Consider the following 22,306-nt stretch of genomic DNA (forward strand, 5'->3'; position numbering starts at 1 on the left):
TCGAACTCATACATCGTTAATACACCAACTTCACAGCTCGTGGGAGGGAGGCGTTCTAATCGAACCAAAAAAATACACGGAAAATGGTTAATATGGATGAAAAAAAGATCAAACCAACAAACTTTGCTGAAATATCGCAAAAAATTTAGCTGTCATAATCATTTTAGACACTCGTAAGATTTCATTCAACGACTACTGAAATATCAGTAAGCATGTTGATTTTTGACTACATGCAGAAGCAAACTACGTTGATGTTTTTAGAATATCACAAAACCCTAATATTCCAACCCAAATTTGATACACCTTTTTGCCATGCGACCCAAACAGCAACAACAATACCATTTTAAATGGGGGCTATTCTCATGTGCGAAGGACCGAATGAGCGAAAACAAAATTAGCCGAAAGTCAATTTTTAAAAAGAAGCAATTGCCATTCAATTATATGAAGCAATATTTTGCTTCTTTCATAACGAAGCCCTTGAAATATAAAATTTGTTCCAATTCGGCGGCAGTCAGTGACAATTTGAAAATTTTGCATATTTCTGCCGTTTTTATATTCGGCCAATATCAATATTCAGTCCCTGGAAATGTTTACTTTCTTTTCAAATTTTAGATTACTGAAATCTGATTTCTAATTTCGCGCATTCGGTCCTTCGCGTAGGAGGGATTCCACCAATTTAAATCAGTTTTTTTTCTGTCACCAGTCTGTTCAATTGGTCTCAAAAAGCCGCTGATGTATGGAATTGTATGGTAATGATTTTTGTAGTATGGAATTGTATGATAAGCATTTTCGGTGTATGGAGGTCAACCCGGGTAGCTGCGCATCGAATATATTGTAGTTTTAAAAAGGGCCACCAACTACATACCTCACTTCACTCGAGTAAAAAGGAAATTAATTTTTTGAAATATATTTTTATGAAATTGATACTTCGAAAACCTATCAGTTATTAGACTGTAAGAACAAATTTGTAGATATGAATTACTATTTAAAGAGAATGAAACAAACACTAAGAGGGTTAAAATAGGAAGTATAAATGCCTGAATTTTATGGAAGTTTTGGAAACAAATAATATTTTACGAAATGAGAATAAAATTTATCAGCAATATTTTTAGGTTAGAAGAATCATTTTATTAAACATTAAGAAGATAAGGTTAGTTTTATAAATGTTTATTACCTATATTATCATCAAATGACTGCGCAAGTGTGCGATTGTTAAAACTGTTGAGACACTAAGAAAAGAGATACAAATTTAAAGGAATGGACAACTAATCATTGGTTCCATGGTTCTAAATGGGTAACTTTCCCAACTCCTGCCTGTAGATTTCTAGGGTCTCTTTATCGAACAGAACAAATATCACTGTCTTTAGATGCTGGTTCGGGGTTCCTCGGAGGTACATGTGAATTGCTCGCAAGATAGTCTGAGCCGCCTCCTGTTTTGGCCATCCTGCATTTCCGCTACCGATACAAGGCAGTGCAATCGTCCCATACTTTTCCCGCTCGGCTAGGTTCAGCAAATTGTGGATCTGAGTTTCCATATCTTGGTGACATTTAGTTCCCCCGTGCGAAGGCCCATTGACATGTATAATGTAACTCGCTTTAATGTTAAAAGCGGGACCTGCGACCGCGCCCAGGCTGGGAATCGATCCATATTGCTGTCTCAAAGTATCAATTGCTGCGCTTAGTTGTCGACCGCCTTTTCGCATCAGAGCTGAGCCTACTTGTCCTCCGAAGCTGAAACCGCCAGCCGAGGGGTGCACAACTGCGTCTGCGACCATGCTTGTAATTGTTCCGTGCAGAACTGACAGCTTCTGACCGGTCTCGCCTATGATTCTTTCAGACAAGGTTGTGACCACGGACGAGTCTTGCTTCTGAAGAGCCACACCTCCTCTAGCTTTTCCTGAAATTAAGAACCGATATGTTCATCTCAAGTAAAAACTGAATAAGAAACCATGCAAATCAAGTTTTTTAATCAATTTTGCAAAACGGTTATAAATCAAATACCTGCTCTTTTATTTTAAAGCCGAGTCATTATCTGGATGCACATTTTCGTGAAAACTTTTTGAAAGGATACAGATGTATGATAATTGATGTAAAAAGCTGAAGAAATCTCAAATGAAATTCTTTGCAAGCAATCGCAAATAAAATATTTAAAGATGTATTATTGAAATTTGTCACCCATTTTCATGTATTTTTATTATAACTAAGTTGTTAAAAACAATTCAACGCTACCTGGCCCACCACCGCTGCTTCCACTGACTGTCTTTACATTCAACTGTTTGCCCACTGGCTTTCTTGCAGCTGGAACTTTTTTAGCCGGCGTCTTCTGAGCCACTGGGACTGCAGCTTTTGCTGGCAATTTTCCCTTCTGGCTAGGCAGCAGCTCAGTGTGAATTCTGGGCAACACTCCGCCCTGTGGAATAGTCACATTCTTCAGCAGCTCGTTCAGCTCTTCGTCATTGTAGACAGCCAGGAGAATCTGCCTAGGAGTGATTCTTTTCACTTTCATTTCTTTCGCGGCATTGCCAGCTAGTTCTAGAATCTCAGCACAGAGGTACTCGATCACCGCTGCAAAATATACAGGAGTTCCCGCACTGTATCGGAACTTGTGACTATTCATCAGTCGGAACTTCCTGAGGATTCGGCCGACAGGAAACACGAGTCCTGCTCTGGCAGAGCGAGATATGGACTTTGGGGCGGATGCTGCTCCCTTTTTAGCAGCTGGGGCTTTGCCTACCATTTTAAAATCTGAAATGAAAAATCATTTGCTCTCTTTAAATGTATAGCCCATTAGTTTGTAAGCTGCACAGGAAAAAAATCATTATTAAGCAATAAATGTAGTATTTTTAAAAAAATTTTAATAATAAAGATTTAAATTCGTTGAAAAAAACTAGCAGGAACTAAATCATTTGCATACAAAAATCTCATTTTGCTTGAATATCAGTTTGAATTTATTCATCTGAGTATCTTGAACACTCAAACGATTTGGCTTCATAAGACATCGATTTAGAATGAATCTTAGCAATACTATTTGCGAATTTTTCGTTTTAATGCCATGTAACAATAAGGCCATCGAGACACAACCAAGAATCAGGTTACAAAAATAGTTAACAAAACGGCGTGACGAAAAAGTAAATTTGAGGTGAAACGTGACCTAATTGAAGTGTAAGCAAAGCCTTTGACGAACCTTGAAAAGTAAATGTTTATTTACAGTGTTTTCATGATTATGAACATTAAATATATATTTTGCTTTGTATGTACAGAAAACGCTTATTTACAGTGTTTTCATGATTATGAACATTAAATATATATTTTGCTTTGTATGTACAGAAAACGCTTATACAAATTTAAAAATACAGCTAATTTTTACACGTTCAACAAACAGGATCATTACACAGCACAGTGAACTAAATCGATTTAAGAAAGTGCAGAACATTCACTTCAAATGGTTTTTGCTCGAAGTCAGAAAATCCAAAATAATTGAAGCCGAAATCCTCTCCTCGCTTTTTCAGAGTTTGCAAAATTGAAGCAACTTGTTCCGGTTTCAAGTCTATAATATACTTCGGACTTTCAACCAGCACTGTACTTTTTTGCTTCAAAATATTGGTCAAACTTTCGTCCAAGAAACTTGCACCGTCACTTGCCACATGTACTAAGTCGAAACTGTTTTTGAATTTCTCTTTTGTCAAGAAATATTTCATGTCTTTTCCGTATATAAATTTAACAGACACGTTTGAAAAATCATCCGTGAGCAAAGTGTCCGATTCAGTTTCATTTTCTTCGTCAACTTCTGTAAGATTTGCTTCTTCGATTATTTTTTTGTGACATTTCAACTTTTTTAGCAACTCCTGTAGATTATGCGTTGCAACATCTAGTGAATTATGTATGTACATATTATTAGCTTTTTTGTACAAATCTTCATTTTCGGTTTCGATTCCGAAACCAATAAACGGTCCCGTAACGATGTCTCCGAAGTACCCTCGTTTCATAACTCGGTCAGCTCTCGCGTCGGTTACTACAATAGGCGAGGAAGTCGTTCGGTTCGGCACATTGTAATCGCCCGAGCGGCTCTCAAACGCAACTCCCTTGCTGCGGAACGACTCGTATTCCTCTTTATGAATGACCTTCGCACCCCTTTCGACAAGTCTCATAATTCGGTCCCAGTCAAAAGTATTCTCTTTCACGTCATAACGTGGTCCCAGATACTCACGGTTTCTGTAATCCCACATTTTGTGTATCTGAAAGTTGTGATTATCAGTCGACCTCCAAAACTTCAACGTACCTTCAAGGTAATCGCGTTCTTTGTGTTTCAGAATCGAGAGATCGTAAATAGGAAATAATTCCTTACATTGGTCTAAATCTGTGACCGCTTCTATGAATTTCGCCGATTGTTGACTAACATACTCGGCTGTTGGATTTCGCAGTAAGGAATTGCCGTACAGTTCCAGAAACGTTTCAATCTTTTCTTGAAGACCAAAAGATGCGTCCAAGATCACATTCAATAAAAGCATATACCTTCCAACTTGCTCCACAAAGGGTTCCAGAACATAAAAGTTTATCTTGGTCCGACTTTGAGACTGGTTCTTGGGATCACATAGATTACATAGCGTGTTAATGATGTTTCTGGGGTCGTGGTTATTGACCAGCAGAATATTAACTTCAGAATGCGTGTCTCCTTTGTCATTATTGATTTCCCTACTAGGAAGATAGTCTATAAGGTTCAAAGCAGGTGAGAACCCCCACCAACTGATGTTCCCATAACCATCCATTACTGGCCTGAAAAAAAAAAGAATTTTATATCACCGATATTCATTCATGATTCCAAATATATTCCAGGTTGATAAAAAACTGGAAGCTTTATTTGAATTATTTTTCCTGCAGTAAATGGACATTTAAGTTTATGCGTACACTTCGCCAAAAAAATGACTCGGGTTTTCCAATATATCCTGGATTGCCCATTTGTTGCTGTATCGACACAATTCCGACCCGCAATCAGTTCTCTTTTCGCGTCTGACTAAGATGGCTTGGACATCGCCTCATAGTTTTAACTAGAATTGAATGGCAAGATTGATTTCTCATCAATTGACCAGATACTTATTCTCCTTCAAAAACTTGGACACTTTTGGTCCGTGGTCGCCTTGCAGTTCAATTTTTCCCTCGGTGACCTCCCCGCCAGTCCCAAACTTCGACTTCATCAACTTCAAAAGAGCAGCGGCGTCACCCGATACATTCGATATAATGGTGACCTTTCGTGGACAGATGATACACAATTTGGAAATTTTTATATTCAGAACTAAATTTTGTGCAAATAGAAATTAAACATTCTAGTCTTATCTAGGCAACATTTTCCGAGCACCACAGATGGGAACTAGTTCAGAACTTAAATATGTGCAATTAATAGCCACATATATAAAAACCTTGTAATGTACAATGGTATCAATACGACAGATCACAATTTGCCACAACAACAGACGAACTTAAATCGATATCAAGCAATTAATTAAACTATGTCTTTCTGCATTTTCATGCGTGGTTAAGTACTATCTTCCGCTGGTAACATGAATTTGCCTTATAATTTATCTTAAAATTACTGACATTCATATAAATTCTTTTTTTAAAATAGTTTTAACTGTATTTTAAGGCCTAACGCATTTTAATTACGCTTCCAGTTGAGTTAACCCATTCTCCACGTCCTTCCTATTGAACTCAATTGCACCCTTCCTCAGAGGCGGATTTACGTGGGAGGGCACCTTTGGTATTACTTTATAACATCCATTTTAGGCCAATCAACTCTTAATTTTTTCCAAAAGCACTGGCGGCGCCAATATATCCTAATTTTGAAGGGTAGGACGTGCCGAAAAAAAAATTGTTTGAACCGGCTTTTTTGGCCCGTTTTTTTTTCAAAATTTTGACTGCAGCGCAAATATTTTGGTCAAAATAGTCTGATTTTTTTTGAAACCCCCCCCTCCCCCCCCTCGAGAAAATCCTACTTCATTTGTCCTTAGTTATTTCTCAGATGTTGAATCGGTTAATCTTTCATGCGCTTTCAAATGATTAGAAATGTCTTAACTATTATTTAGGATACGTTTGCATGATTCAATTATTGTATCATCATATCGGTATTGAATCAAAGTCAACACCTTCCGACCTCCAAAGCTGTTCTCAACAGTTACGGGTGCATTACCCTTTTTTGTGCGCTTGATTGAACAGGTCTGTTTGGGCTCTGATGATGAAGTAGGTTGTGGCTCCGAGTTCGATGACTGTTCATTTGGAAACAGGAAACTCCCAAGATTTAACTGAGGAGCTGGTTTGCTGTCACTCTCACCATCATTTGCAGCTAGATTTTTAGATTTCTTTTTTGGTCCCATTTTTACTTCTGAAAAAATTAAAATTAGGGGCCTAAATGGACGTGAACTATAATATAAGTTGAAACGGGAACATCCCGAATGAATATCATGACAATAATTTATCTTCTTGTGCATATGATCTTGTATAGATTATTTTGACAATCAAAATTTAACCCCATTTAATCTAACATCGTGCATTTGTATACCCAGTAATTTCAATCCATAACAATATAATTCCTCGACAATTTAACTCCAATTTTATAACATAACACCGAAAGAACTCCTGCATGAAAACCTGGTCTTAACTCCTAATTTGGTCATAAAAACACGGAATTTATCCTGCAAAAATTACGCGCCAGATTCAGTAACTTGCTTTTATTGCAGCTATACACACTAAAATAGCTTTTTTGGAATCATGAAGACTCTCATCAATAAATTCATAGATGATTTTCCACGAGATGTTTCACTACACCAATTAGATTTTAAAAAACTTTCTTACCTCAACTTTGGTAATTCACACCAATTTTTAAAATTAAATCGATTTTGAAAAACTCGTTTTATCCTGCACTGCACTTACAAACACAAACAAGAGCGAAAAACATATGATTTTTTTTTCTATGCACTCTTTCAACAAAGAACCAGCCGATTCCTGTAGCGTCAAGTCACAAAATTTAGTTCATCGAAAAACGAGTTCACAGAAAACTGCATTTGACTTAAGTATCAAATATATGTCCAGCATCTGCCTTTACAAAAACAAATATCTAATCGAGACGAGTGAAAAGATAACCATGTCATTTCCTAGGGAAAACCTGAAGCCCAAAACGTCAACAAATCAGAGAGAAGGAGAGAGAGAGAGAGCAGAGTGTAACAAGGTGTAAATGCCGGTATGAACTTATTCCGGTATGATCCTGAGCGAACATTTTTTGTGCGGTCACGTCCATACGTCCATATTTGAAAAAACTCTCTTCCAGGCGGGCCGATAGAATCAATCAAAATACTCCCAAATATTCGATCAGCTTTAGTCAAACCATATTACTAAGAAGAAGAAAAAGAATTTATTTCCCCATATAGTTGATAATACCAGCATGAATTTATTTAAATTATTAAATCAACAAATGGAGGGGAAAGACAAAAGGCGCAGTATGTGCCTACTTGACGTCTACCCGTTGAACAAATTATGATTGCAATTAAGTAATAAAGATAAATTTATATTCGAATAAATATAGGATTGTGGGGGAAAATTAAGCCCTCATTAAGGAATAGTTATTACATCTAGTCCTGTCATTTCGGTCAATTCTCATTCCAGCTGACGAACTAAGAATATGAGAAATTATATGAAAAAAAAATTTTTTTTTCATTTTTTTTAATTTTCAAAAAAATGCGATATCTCGGAAACTACAAGGATTTGGAGGCTCATATTTTCAGCATAGAATCGCAACCCTAGAATAGTTGTTTGATAGCATTTAGCCAGCGGCTACCATTTTTAAAAAATAAAAATTCAAAGAAATATGTTTTGCACCAACTCGTAATTGCCACATATGAAATTATCTTTAAATTTATGGACGAAACTGTATTCTTCATTTTTTGACATCAATCCAATATTTTCAGGTAAGAGCTTATTTATACTCATAATAACTTTGAACCCCTATTAGTCAAAGAACATGATTTTACCTTATTCTTACAGAATGGAGGAACAAATATTCGACCTTTTTGAAATTCGCGTATTATAGGCAAAATTTTTAAAAGTAAACAAAGAATTGAGAAAACAAGTTGGATGTTTTAGATTTAGTGATCGTAAACAAAACTTCATCAAATCGTACACATATAGCTCATGAACTGTTAGTATTTTGTTATCAGAAAAGAATTTAGTAATGGTATCAACTTTCCTTTTGAAGCAGATCATGCGAACAATTTTTCGTTGCATATTCAAAATTGGGCTTAAAAATGAAAAACTCATGCCGCCGAAGACGAGCAAGCCATATTGTATTATTGGCTTGATATTCGACATATAGTATTTCAGTAGGATGGATCTTGGTACATAATGTCTCATTTTTGATATTACACCACAGAGACGACCTAGTTTTGATTGAATATTCTGTGTATGGTGAAAAAATTTAAGCTTATCATCTACAATGACACCTAGGTATTTGCAAAAAGATTTTGGCTGAAAAGTAAAATCATGTATATCAATAGAAAGATTGGAACTAAACAGCTTGAATATACGCTTTTCCCACCACCAAAACCGAAAAAACTTCAATCGCTTTTTGGAGGCCTTGTTTGCGTTAGCACATAACTGCAAGCCTGGAAAAATTCTGATTGACTTCAAGCAAGCTGCGGTTCAGTCCTTCCAAAAATCCCCGGAACATGCTATATTTGATCAGAAAAGCCTATGAGATGAACGTCTCAGAAATTTAGACCAGCTGTTTTTCTATTTCGGCTCCACTTCTACAGAAAGCATGATACAGAAAGCAAGAGATATTGCGTTTTAAACAAACGAATTCAAAATATTTCTATCATGTACGAAGATAAACTGATCTGTAAATTTTGTTTTAATCAGTATAAATGTTCCCTACACTTCGCTTGATTCGCTTTTAATTGAAAAATTAATTCTTTCTCTAAGAGTTTTTATTTTTTCACTTTTTTGAAAACCTAGAAAACGCACTGAACGCAATAACTTGAATCGTGCAACTCGCAACTTAATCCCAGTAGAACCACCATTATGATGGCATCTTAAATTGAGGCAATGGGCTGGCAAACCCTTCAAGTAATCTCATGGAATAAGAAGTTTCAAAACATCCTCTATTTTTGATAGTTTACCTGCATCAAATATGTTTCTGCAACCATCATGATTATCGCGTGGGTAAAACTAATTTATATTTTCTACTCGCAAAAGTGGGCTTATTGAGAGACAGGCCAGACTTTAACATGGTATCAAAAGTTCCCTAAAAGGGTCAGCTGACATCAAGAATGCGAAACCCACACAATGGGAAAACCACGGGTACAACTTGCTGTTAATCAGAATCACATCTTTTCAGCTTGTTTAGGCCAATTCTCGACTGAACAAGTTCCATTCGCAATGCAGTTTTGTAATACCAGAGAGCATTATTAGGTCTAACTTGAAACCAAAAAGCATGCAAATCAAGTGACTATTGAACTTAAATTGACCATTTAATAGCATGAAGAATCCTTTCATCTAACAAAGGTCAAAGATAAGAACATGAATGAGTTGTGATGACGTGAATAAAGGTTGTCAGTTGAAGTCAATGAAGTGAAGTGCAACACAGCTACCATTCAAAGAAGCTTAAGCCCACATCTAAAAATTAGACAGTCAGAACTACAGTGGAGGTACATGACCAAGTAATCACTGTTGCTTGTCACAATTTCATAGCAAAATAGATTTAGTTATTGCATCAAAATTAGCTGTTGTCTTCTCAAAACATAATCTGTGACCACCACCTTGTCTCAAAGCCTAATTTTGCGACAATTACATAGAGGTTGAGTCAACTGGCAAAAACAGGTACATCACAGAAACGGCGTACATAATGCGTGATATAGCATGCTGCCGCTTTAGAGAAAAATAATTTGATGTTTTTGAACTATAAATCACCAATTAGTTCAAATGCTCTCTACATACAGGCAAGAATCACAGAAATGAAGCTTGGAGCACTTAGCAGATATACGAAAAAAAAAACGACTAAGACAGGAAATATGAAAGCAAATACATCAAATTTTTAGAAACCTGAAAATAGTTTGGAAAAAGTGTGATTTGATTGGAAGTTCTGCGCTACTTGCCCAGGCATCGGACATTTTTAGTCATAATAAAGACTTATCTGATTCGTAACAAATACATATTTAAAAAAATCTGATTTATTTTCTAAAAAGCGCTTATCTGTAAAATGAACACATTTTAGTGAGCAGAATAGTTTTTAAGCATACAAAGAGAAAACACTCTGCTAATCATGAACGTAAAGCTTTCGCTCTTTGAAAATATTGTAAGCTCATATTCAAAAGGGAAGTAAAAAAATACGAGTCTGGAAGATTTCATTTTTTATTTGATGGGCGGCATTTTCAGAGGCAAACCCAAATCAAATCGAAGTTACTCGGTATTTCATCATTACATCTAAGTCTTTTATCGCAGAAAAAATCAATGATCAATGCACATCTGATCAACGCTCATTCAAATGGCTGAATGAGTGAAAATGATGATAACATTTCGCATAAATGAAACGGAAGCTGCAAGACTTCAGAAATTTAGAATTCCTCTTGGCAATATGACAACACATCCTTGAGAATAACTGGACACTGGAAGGGAGCATTTTTTTCACTGTGAAAGGATAGCTAATAAGTTGGTAACAAGAATTCGTTGGTATTACCGAGCAACTACGTGAACAAAAAGGGAATTCTAAAGCAACAAAGACTGATGACAATGATGATGAAAACTACTGAACACCCGTAAACCTTTAATCATACTAGTGAGCTTATTGAAATCAGATCAGACCAGAAAAAATCATAGCTTCAAACCTTATCATAAATTATCACACAATTTGATCACAGCAAATCAATAGTATCCAAAAGAACGTCATCATTAACACGTCACACAAGCCATAAAGATCATGAAAAAAAATACTTGACCATAATTGGAGGCCAATGGTTCCTTAAAAGCCACTACTAAATTACTGAAGACACAAAAAACTTCCATTCAGCTTGGAGGAGTCAGGACTAACCTCCCATTCAACTTAAAATTTAATTCAGTGTTCCGAACAGGCTCGAAAAATGAGGCGGAACTATGGCGTCGGGTTTTTCCCTAAGTATTCTAGTAAATCTCAAAAAAAAAGCTCGCAGGTCAAGAGCGGTATCAAATTTAAGCCATTTCAGTCCTATGAGAAATTTTTCAGAAAATATATACTATGCTGGCTTTTTTTCAGTTAATTTTCGACTTTCTAACTAACTGTTTTTCTCTGAATTTTTTTTATCATCTGAAAAATAATGTTTTCCGGAGCTCAAATAAAGAAAAACTAGCGCATAACGCACCTCCGGTGCTTCTAATTTTTGACAACTTATTAAAAAACCGCGTATATTGGTAGCATCTTTTGAATGTATTCTGACATCACCCAATTACAGGGTTGGTAATTTCAAACTTTGTTAAGTCTTTTATATTTAAGTTTTTTTAATTCAAATTTTGAAAAACCATAAAACTAAGTGAAGTTTTTTATATCTAAGTTCTTTGAAAAATTCAAAATTATATAAAAAACGTCACATCTCGGAAACTAAAAGCAATTCAGCATTCGCATTTGGACGCAAGATTTGCAGCTCTTGAGAGCGATCTCGCAGTACCCAACTACAGCCTTGGAAATTTCAAATTTTGAGAAACTTTAAATTTAAGTTTTCTACAGTTTTTTTTCATAAACAATAGAAAACGTCATTTCTCAAAAACTACAATGATTTGAAAAGTAATACTTCGAGATGAGATTCGCAAGCCCTGAGGGTACTATAACAGCCCCTAGCTACAGGGTTAGAATTTCAAATTTTCAAAAAAAAATCGAAATTGAAGTTTTCTGAAAATTTTATGAGAAAACCACAAAAAATGTCTTATCTTGAAAACTACAAAAATTTGAGCAGTCACATTTGGAGGCAAAAATTGCAACTCCTGGGAGTCCCCTTGCAGAGACTCACTATAGAGATGATAAATACAAATTTTGTGATATTTTTTACATCTGAGTTCTTTGAACATTTTTTGAAAATTGACCTAACAACTGTCGCATCTTGGAAACTACGAGCATTCGCGCAGTCACATTTGAACGCAAAATTAGCAACTAAGAACTCCTGGGAGTACTCTAACAGAAGCCAATTACACGGATGAGTTTTCTGAAAAATTAAAAGAAGAAATCATATAACACATCATATCTCGAAAACTACAAGAAATGTAGCAAACATATTTGGAGGCAAGAATCACAATCCTTAGAGGTAATCTGACAGCACCCCACTACAGGGTTGGGAATTTCAAATTTTGTGAATTACTTGTAAATTTGAGTTTGCTGGAAACTATTGGGTTGCTGATTTTAAACTCGGTGAAATAAACACTGAACTGAAAATGGGAAATCGAAAAAATCTTGACCATTGCAATATACTATATAGCTTGAACGTGCAAAAACTTTTTCATTAAACATGCAAAAAGAATACGTTGAAAAAGCATAAACATGTCCAGATAGTGAAGGCTGCACTTTAATATATAATAGATTTCACCTAAAATCATTTTTCGTAGAGTTATGGGGGTTTGAAAATAGCTAATTTGGAACAATTTACGTGCAAAATACTGCGTTCTTATAACATGAGCAAGCGGTGGATTAAATCATTCCAAATTGAATTGAGGCAAGGCATTTGATCATACTTCTAGGATACGAGACGCTAAAACAGCCCTTTGTATTTTACAGAGAAAGAGAGAATAAAAAAAATTCCGACTAATTTATCAATTGTTCGTTTTTGACATTAAAGTGCAGTATGAAGCATTCAAGGCTTCGCTCTGATATAACATCTATTTTTGATTTTTAGTTCGAATTTCACCTCAATTTCAGATTGCTTTCACTCCCCCAACTGACACGAATTATTTTATATGCTAGCTCTTTTCTTCTATTTGGAGCTTAAGCCGAGCCCTTTAGAATCCAGACCTGCCAAGAAAAAAATTGTCAAAATTTTCAATTAAAACGTTTTTGCTCAATTAATCGCACGCGGATCTTTCACTGCTACTTGCACAGCAACCGGGTAAATTTTTTGTTCCGGTTTTCGAAGAAAGTAAGAAATATATATGCTTGGTGATTTTTATTCAGACCTATCTGTATCGGTGATCGAACTAATAACCTTTTATTGACCGAAATTGTTCATGCACCCAGGGAGCCATCGACTTCTGAGTTCAAACATAGAAAAATATTTTACCTGATATCTTTTTGCTGAGATCGTGGGATTTAAAAATACCAAAAAGTTTCTGAACAAATTTATGTGCGTTTAGAAGATTTTATATACGTTGAAAGCCTATTGCAATATATTTACGCTTAGCGAATAATCCCGCACTAAAAATCATTCCAAACTGAAGCGAGGTAAACTAATTCTTCAAATTAATTTCCTATGCTATTCAATTTTTATCACAACTATTTGAAGAATTGGCTGTTGGAGGACAAAAACAAAACAATTAAAAATTTACAGTTATCAAATTTCTCTCCAACTAAACTATTCGAGACTATTTACAAGGCAGTCGTCGGAAAATTCAAGGCTTTGCCCTCATATACAATCAGTCTTATTTGGATTTTAAATTTTCAAATCGAAGAGTCTGCATCAATGATAAACACAGTGAGACAAAAGGAGTTTCGCGATTAAAACAAGTACGAAACGAACATGCCAGCTAAGAATGTCCTTAATACAAATTTACAGACTTAGCTTATTGGTATGGCGTTTGCTTTAGCTTGACCTTTGTCTTCAGGTTTACCACAGCCTAGCTCATTCCGGATTTAATTACAATAGTGGTACCACGTGAAAGTTCGAGTAGCAAAAAGAGCTTCGCTCAACAACTTACGCTTTGATAATGACCTGAAAAAACTTCGAGTTCAATTCGAGATGTTCAAATTATCAAAAGCTAGCTTCTACAATGACCAGGAAAGACTATAACATTTGTATGGGGTACACCTCTTATCCTGAATCTCTCTCTCTCTCTCTTTCGAATGAAAAACTTTTTTCATTGGTAATTTTCAACTAAGGCTGCATTAGGATATTCATAAATTGTGAAAGAAAACAGCAAAATATCGATATTGTGAAGCAGCATTTTAACATAATCATTCGCCAGCATACAAATATATAAAAACATTTACATTTCATAAACAACAAAATTTAAACTAAAGAACATTGTTAGACTTGGACAAAGTTCAATTCTAAAAGTTTTGGCTGGCACAAAGACTGACATGGATGTGAATGTGATACAAGAACTAGCAGTCTGAGTAAGCAGGAACAAAGATTGAGGTATGATTACACAAAACGTAGAAGATAAGAGCACCGAAGAAGGATCCGGCTTGGGTTACTGCACCGTACAGGAAGAGATGTTCCTTGCCTCGTGATTTACACGCGTTCGCTTGCACCACCCGTGCAACAGTCGCTACGGTCTTGAAAAACACCCAGAGAACACCTACGGCCATCGCGCCTGACACTTGGCCAGTCATGGGGGGTGCAGTGATTGCAAAACAGGTGAGAACAACTGACGAAATAACGGTCAGTAAGGTAGACACGCCACTGAGTGTTAGACTATTTGTCAAAGGCAAGAACATGAGTATTATACACGTGACAGGGTTGGCAATGTTTCCGATATTTGAAATCACCAGCATTTCTTCGTTTCCATATGGCAGCAAAATGTAGGTGGAAATGGACGGCAGAGCACCATTGAAGAGGAAACAGACACTAAATAGAAATGCAAAGTGGGCCAAATCAGACTGAGTCACAACTGTTCCCGCTACAGAATGTATGAAAGTGGAGCTGCTATTCGTCGTCGGAACCTCTATTCTGATCGGTTCAGTCACCACATTATTCTCTTCATCTTGAGGCTCCAGGTGAAAATCCACAGAATATTCGAATGTTCCCAGCATGTCTGAGTTCCTCATTGCAGTATGTCCCGCTGTGGGAGCCGAATGGTCTTTAGAGCTAATCAGGGTTTTAAGAGGGTCCATTTCTCGGTCATAGTTCGAATCATCGCTTCCGTACTCGCTGGGATTCGAACTTCGATTGCTAGTAGAACTACTCCCGTTTCTTTTTACGATTGTCAGCGTAGGATTTTGACTTCCGGGACTCGGTAGAAGATTTATGATGAAAAATGCCACGCCACTTATCAGAAACAGGACAAATATTAGCAAAAAGTAGGTTTTCTCTGAGAAATGAGCGTTTGTGAAACAGTATGTTGAGTTCGAAGGAGCTTCTGTCGTGTTTCCGGACAAGCTCTCGTGTGTTGTTGATTGAGCTGAGACTACTTTTTCGGTTCCCGCATTTTGAGCCAGTGCCAGAACACTTGGAATTAGTCCAGAAAACCCTTCTCCAATCATCAGAGAAACTATGAATTTTTCTGGGAACTTGGCCATGAATGGAAAATATGTAACTGATGATGTGCAATCGACAGCTGCAAGGGTGAAGGTGAACATCAGAAGATACAAACTGTGAGGTTTTCCACCGAATGTTTCCGTTTTGTCCCAGAAAAATGCGAGGAGCACTGAAGACATGCATCCTATAGCTAGGATCACATATATCACGACATGCTCTGTGTGTCTAAACTTTCTCAACCTGCCTGCGATTACATACAGGAAAGGGATGATATTTCCCAGCTGGATTGTCAGGGTTAGACTCGAAGCCAGATTCCAGCTTTCCGGGGCTGTCTGAACGAGGAATGAGAGTTCTGAGAAGATTCCATTGATGGCGAGCCACGATCCGGTTCCGAAGATGGCAAAGAGTAGGTGGAACAACCAGCTGTATGGCTTGGACATACTTCCGTTGTTTTTGAGATTTCTCGTTGGTGGCTTATAGCACATTAACTGTTGGATCTGAATTATCACTATCAAAACTAGTGGATGCTGGTTTGTAGATTACTATACTGAACTTATGGATCGGATAAATTCGGACAAGGTTCAAATTAAAATTAGACCAGTTTCCGATCTGGGAAGGGCAAAGGATGTTTACGAAATGAATAAAGTCGTGACTATTCGTTCGCTTCAAAGTGTGAGTTCAAACCGAGAAAATCAAATCGAGAAATACAATTCGAATTTGATGCAAATTAATTTTGTGATGAAAACAAAGATTCGAATCAAACAAACTTTTCTAACTGATCCAACTATTTAGCATAAATAGTAATGTTTAATATGGACTTTGAAACTAGCACCACAAGACAAGAAACAACCACAATCTCCCGAGCAAGCGAAGATAATAAAATCGTGTCGGCAAATTTGTTCACGTCGATTTGTTACTTCAGGTGAAGGGACACCACACCGTATGAATATGACGAGCGTCTTTCTGATCGAAAATTTAACTACAGAATACTTCATTTATTACTACCACGACCAATAGGCTATTTTTGCGAAGTCTAGTAAGTCGCTGTCTACTTGAACAAACGTGAACACTTTGTGAACAAATTCCGTCCGATTACTAAACAGCACAAAGCTGAAGATATGTAATTGGAATGACGCAATTTCACTCGGAGTATAAATGCAGTATTTTTCAACAAAAAATTGTTTTCACGCTTTTCCAAACGGCGTGATCAAATTCACGAATAATTTCCGAATGGACCGACAAATAAATTAGAATCACTAGCAGACAATGGTAAAACTGAAGAACTGGAAATTACGCAAGCATTGTCAATTCCTAAGAAGGGAAATTTCAATTTTCATATTTATTTAATAGATCCCAAGCTCTGAAAATAGATATGATATTTGCCTATTTTAACCGTTGATCTCTTCAAATCACAAGGAACAAACAACCCTCAATACCAATATTTGCGATAAAAACTGACTGGATTCAAAAATTGATTAGTAAGAGTCGGCTTCTGATATTTTTGACCGCAGTCCGAATATTAATTCAACGTAACGAACATAAATGGTACATTCGAATGAACTTTTGATGATGGTTCATGAACTGAAGCGTCGTAAAATATTTACTGGCTCAAGAAGCAGAGGTTAAAACAGAACAAGACTTAATATTGACAAGAATCACAGCCACGAAAACTCATGGTCATGACAATCTTATGAAAAAGTTATCTTTATCTTCAACAATAATAAATAGTAAATAAATACTAAACAGCAAACTTATTCTAATGTTAATGAAAGTCTACCGCTGATTTGAAACGTGAACAGTAATCAGCGATCCTTTTAAAGTATAAACTTTCAAAATTGTCAGGTTGAATGAAGACAAGACTGTGAACAATTATTTGTTCATGTGTCTCAGAGATTTGTTCACGCAGAAGGAAATATTATTGATGATTGTATGACGTTCGTTGGTGAACTCCTTGTAACTTTGTTCTGTCTCAGGAGCTCATTAGAGGGAAACAACAGACGTCTTCAAACAATCAACTAAAAGTGGGAACCAATAGCAATATAGCACACAGCAAGCAGAGCACGCAATCGCTTCCCATTTCCTTAGTATGTACACGAAGAATGGACACAACAAGATTCACGTGGGAATCTATCTCGGAAAAGAAAAATAACAACAAAGCATCGTCGCTTTTTTTGAAGATAGTCGTTAAACATAATAAAGGAAGGGTGACCGTGTTTCTCAAAACTTCCAAAACAGGGGTTTTTAAAAAAGGGTTTCTCATAATATTTTAGCAATCATTTTTAAAATTTTTGTTCCTATTTGAATTAAAAACCACAGCTAAGAAAAACTGTTGTCTGAAATGATGATCTATTAGCAAAAAAGACACACCAGAAACACAATCGACGGAGTTTAATGAAAATTGAAGAACAATTATCGAGCGGCAACTGAGCCGACAAAACCCAATAGTAAGTTCCAGTAGAGCCCAGCACAAAATCATTGTCATGAAAAACTTTGCACAATAAATTCGATTCTAAGACTTTTAATATTTTGTGCAATCAAGAAGCATAAAAAATCAAGAAGCAAAAAATTAGGTCACGAAAACGATAAAATATAAGCCGAAATGAATTGGGACGCTTTAAGTTTAGAAGTGAAACAAAAGGAAATACAAGGTCAAGGTAGAAAAAATTACAAATTGCAGGAGTAAATCAAAGCATTAAAAGCAACTACAATGAAAATTGCGCACAACAACAAAAAAGGATGAGGCAACTCAGCCGACAAAACAACTCAGCCGACAAGTCGTTTTTCAGGCGACAAAAGGCAACTCAAATAACAAGCTGACAATTTTATTTGAAAAAAGATATTTCCCGTAAAAAACAGGCCTTGACCAAATTCGAAACCAGGACTTTTGCCGTCCCAAGCGTATTTGTTACCTCCAGGCTAAACGAGCCAGTCTCTCAGAAATAGAATTCATTAAAACCCAGGTACCACCAGGAAATGACTCCAAATGAGACCTGTGAACAAAGTAATTGACGGACAAAAGTCTAGTACCCGGTTTCGATACCTTTGATAATCGCAAGTGTAATCAGCAAAACATAATGTAAGTCTTTTAAAATAAATGTCTTCGGAAAAAATATTACACTGTTCAAACCACGACTGAAAGACCATAAATATGATAATACACTCGATCCGTTCCGATAAAATTTTGTGGAACCTGATTTTGCGTGAAAAACAAAACAAAAACACATCCGAATACAAAATTCTTCCCCATGTTCCATGATCGAAAAAACAAGAACATAGCCATCAACAACAGAACACTGAAAAAAAGTCAATTAACTCAAAGAAGCCGAAAAACTAATTGAATATTTTCTGGACATTTCTGAATATACATCACGTTAGTTCTTTAAATTTCCATACATCAAAAATCACTTTTGATTAAACTTTTAAAAAAAACTAACACAATTAGAGAAAACATGTTCAATTGGTAAATTCTGCTGAAAATTGGTAAATTCTGCTGAAAACATGTTCAATTGGTAAAAACTAAAAGTATTTTCAAGCAATTTCCAATTTCGCAACTGGAGATTGTAATTTACCTTCCTCTCCTTTAGCACATGAATTTGATTTAATGTGAAAAGCGAAATTCAAAATTGAGCGTGAAAAAAACTTAAAAAATGACATGAGAGCTATGCAGTTTTGACCGTTCTGTCTCATTTCAACCATAAATGCTTTCGCTGAGCCAGCTCGTTTACCAGAAACATGATGTACCTAGCTACTTACATTTGAAATCCATATGTTCATTCTGAAATAATCACTAGCCCACGGCTACATTAATTAACAGGAGCTCGCCTTAGACCTCAAGGAACACGCCGAGTTCAGACAATACGTCGTCAGCATAGACAGAAACTTCAGCTATTTTAACATTCATTGGCGCCAAGATTCTGGTCTCGCCAGCATAGTAGGGGTAAACCCGAGGACATGTGAAGAGATCTACTGATCTAAGTCAGTGGCTTCCAACACCTATCTGAATTTGACTGCCTGAACGCCAGAATGTAGAGTGTCATCTGCACTTCTTCAAGCTCTCAAGCACCGTTTGTATCCTTTTTAACATTAAAAAACCAGATTGAAATTTTTTGGAATTATTCCTATTGTCGAAATTATCAAAACATATCAAACAAATAATAATTCAAACAAAGTTCATAGAAATTGTGAGTTCATAAAAAAATTAACCTTTTTCCGAAAAAATTAAAGAAAAAACACGAATGTTTGGAGAACGATGTTTTTTCAACGAATTTCTGGAAAAAAATACGTAGAAACATATTTGAAGCAAAAAAACGTAGTTTCCCATCGTTGGAAATATTTGTGCGGCCAAGTATTCCTTTAAAGGCGATTCGCGTAAAGGTCAATTGTAAAGGAACAGTTAATGACAATATTCATTTAACTCATGAATGTATTGTTCAGCCAGACTGAGAAAATTATCCAGGACAAAACAACCTTCAGCCTCACCAGAAATCAAACAACTGCCTGATGAATGTATTTTACTGTTTATTTCATTCAGATTGAGTTAATCAATTCAGAACGTTAAGATTAAGATTAAGACCATTTATCCACGGGGGAAAGGACCAACACAAGAGCTGTACAGCTCATCACGGCGAACCGCTGTTGCGCCCCTGCTTAAGAACTACATGCATTTTTTTTGGTTATTTTTCTGGGCTGGGTAACGTTGCCTCACCCGCAAGCAACGAGCACGTTTCAATATTCTTGCATCAGTAGAGCTGAGCTGATCTCATCTTTTTTTTCGAGAAAGCTGAAACAGAATGGGTGGGTAAGAGTTAGAGACACATTGCATCAGTTCTAAGCCAGCTCGTTCCGCTTCATGCCGCCGTCCTCTATAAAGAGCGATTTGTGAAAAAAAGCTATTTTGGTAGTCTCTCAAATCAAATTCACAAACAACAAAAATAAAACTGTTTTTTTTTTCTGGGCTGGGTAATGTTGCTTGACCTTCAAGCAACAAGCACTGATCATGGTGGGCCTCGAACATCCGACCTTTCGATTGAGAGGCGGAGACGTAACCACTTCACCACCGCTCCCCATTCATTAATTTCCTTAAGATACAGACGCTGAAAACAGCAATTAGTTGCTAAATTTTTACGAGTCCTGAAACACCCTGGACCACTAATGTGACCAATAAATCATTTCGAAGAGTCGTTTGACCATTCAAAAGAGTCGAAGTCATGAGTCATCTAGTCAACAAACTGGTACGAACTCTTATGGATGAATGTATTTATGGGGTGATCAAATCTGGGCTCACAACCATAATAAGAACATGTCTACAGAACATGAGTTGATGGCATCATCATGATCATCATATTCATGGGGTTGTTTAACCACCCTTATTGTGATCTAGATTGAAAGGTGCATGAAAGTATCTTGAGATGAAGAAAAACATGACCCCTATTCGGCAAATATGAGAGATACTTAGAAGCTGCTTCTCGGAGTATCTATATGTGCTCTCATAACACAGTTTACGTTTTAACATCACTAAAGTTACCAAAATTTGAAAAATTTTAGACAATTGATCAAGAATCCAATCATAATGCTCATTGTTCCCTCCACTGAAAATGGGGAAGATTTTAACTTTGTGATCGGGTAAGTTTTTTGTTTTTCCAGGAAAATAAACCGAATAATCATGAAAATGGGCCAAGTGCAGCATATTAAAGCCCAGGCAATTTTCCAAAAAAGTATTGTCTGTGTCACAAACAATCAAATGAAAGTTTTTGCATACTGTGCAAACAGTATGCAAAAAGTTTTGCAAACAGTGACGTGGAAACTATGTAATAACGCATAGAAGAGCCTTACAAATACCATTTATTTCCTTTTATTTATGAAGATGTTGAATAATAAATGTTTAAAAACATAATCTCGATTGTGCTCGATTGACTGACCATTTGCAGCCCTATCTTAAACAAAGCCAACATACAGTTGGAAAAAATCAATCAATGCAAGGAAACAGAAAAAAATACCTTAGAAATTCTAAGAAAAAAATAGATGGCCTTAATGCCCTATGAAAATTGAGAACGCTTTATTATTAACTGAGTTCTAAAAAATTGGATCGACAGGTAATTTTTTTATTTCGCCGGGGAACCGGATAATTAATTTCTACTGTCGAAACTAGAATTCTATCACGTTTTCCGTGACCTTTACACTTTCGCTGTTCGATAGTGGAGTTTGCCTTCATTTTAACAAGAAAATGAACTGAACTTAAAAAAAATCAGAAGTCAAAACGCGAAAAACTAAATTCCTGAGAAAACAAACGAAAAAAAATCATGGCAATCTAAATAAGTGTCTGAACTATGTTCATCGACTCTTAAAAACTGACCTGTTTTTTTTTTAAAAACTTAAACTTTCGAATTTCAAACTAAAAAGCTCCTTGAATTTCAAGAGCAATTTATAACTGACTTTTTTTGATAAAAACAACCCAATTTGATAAAAATTAATTATTAGGAACGCTTTTATTGCGCGGGGAAATCTAAAACTGAAAACCATTCTCGAAATTAGAAAACAATCACGTTCCTTTTGCGCGATTTCAGTTTTCATCATTGGAAGGTGCATTTTGCCTACCTTCAGCAAATGAACTTGAATTGATCTCAAAAAAGTACATATATCTAAGGGCATTCATACGTACGTTTATAAGAAAGAGTGCACTTATTTTGCTATCAGAGCATTTTAAAACTTTTCCTAAAAAACGTTAAAAAAATTATCAAGAACTATATAAGAGTCTGAACTACGTCAATCGACTTTTAACTAGCTTCTCACATGTACCAAAAGGACAGAACAATGTCATTGAAATGGTTTTAACTATTAATGCAAGCAACAAAAAATGATTATATTACAGACAAGTACACTTCAAAGAATCGGAATGT

The 22,306-nt window shown here is 36.1% G+C and overlaps 4 protein-coding genes across 4 annotated transcripts in view; all 4 read right to left on the reverse strand.

Annotated features, from left to right (window-relative positions):
* Positions 1-22,306, reverse strand: part of LOC134842856 (ethanolamine kinase 2-like) — a 262,324-nt gene that overhangs the window by 58,040 nt on the left and 181,978 nt on the right. The gene's annotated exons all lie outside the window — the stretch shown is intronic.
* LOC134842081 (core histone macro-H2A.1-like) lies at positions 916-2,741 on the reverse strand. The gene is made up of 2 exons (XM_063858242.1): positions 2,230-2,741; positions 916-1,897 (listed from the first exon to the last, which is right to left on the reverse strand). The coding sequence occupies exons 1-2, from the start codon at positions 2,735-2,737 to the stop codon at positions 1,287-1,289; spliced, it is 1,119 nt and encodes a 372-aa protein (XP_063714312.1). The 5' UTR covers positions 2,738-2,741; the 3' UTR covers positions 916-1,286.
* Positions 3,343-4,794, reverse strand: LOC134841443 (dynein axonemal assembly factor 3-like). The gene has a single exon (XM_063857439.1). The coding sequence runs from the start codon at positions 4,764-4,766 to the stop codon at positions 3,405-3,407; it is 1,362 nt and encodes a 453-aa protein (XP_063713509.1). The 5' UTR covers positions 4,767-4,794; the 3' UTR covers positions 3,343-3,404.
* Positions 14,079-17,508, reverse strand: LOC134842377 (solute carrier family 52, riboflavin transporter, member 3-B-like). Its single transcript, XM_063858683.1, has one exon. The coding sequence runs from the start codon at positions 15,893-15,895 to the stop codon at positions 14,315-14,317; it is 1,581 nt and encodes a 526-aa protein (XP_063714753.1). The 5' UTR covers positions 15,896-17,508; the 3' UTR covers positions 14,079-14,314.

This window comes from Symsagittifera roscoffensis, chromosome 3 (genome assembly GCF_963678635.1).
Source record: "Symsagittifera roscoffensis chromosome 3, txSymRosc1.1, whole genome shotgun sequence".
NCBI lineage: Eukaryota > Metazoa > Xenacoelomorpha > Acoela > Convolutidae > Symsagittifera > Symsagittifera roscoffensis.

Bases quoted from the DNA above. Each gene is read 5' to 3' on its own strand.
- LOC134842081 (XM_063858242.1), bottom strand. From the start codon at position 2,737: ATGGTAGGCAAAGCCCCAGCTGCTAAAAAGGGAGCAGCATCCGCCCCA. The intron at 1,898-2,229 runs GTAGCGTTGAAT...TCTTAATTTCAG, and splicing joins AAGCAGCGGTGGTGGGCCAG to GAAAAGCTAGAGGAGGTGTG.
- LOC134841443 (XM_063857439.1), bottom strand. From the start codon at position 4,766: ATGGATGGTTATGGGAACATCAGTTGGTGGGGGTTCTCACCTGCTTTG.
- LOC134842377 (XM_063858683.1), bottom strand. From the start codon at position 15,895: ATGTGCTATAAGCCACCAACGAGAAATCTCAAAAACAACGGAAGTATG.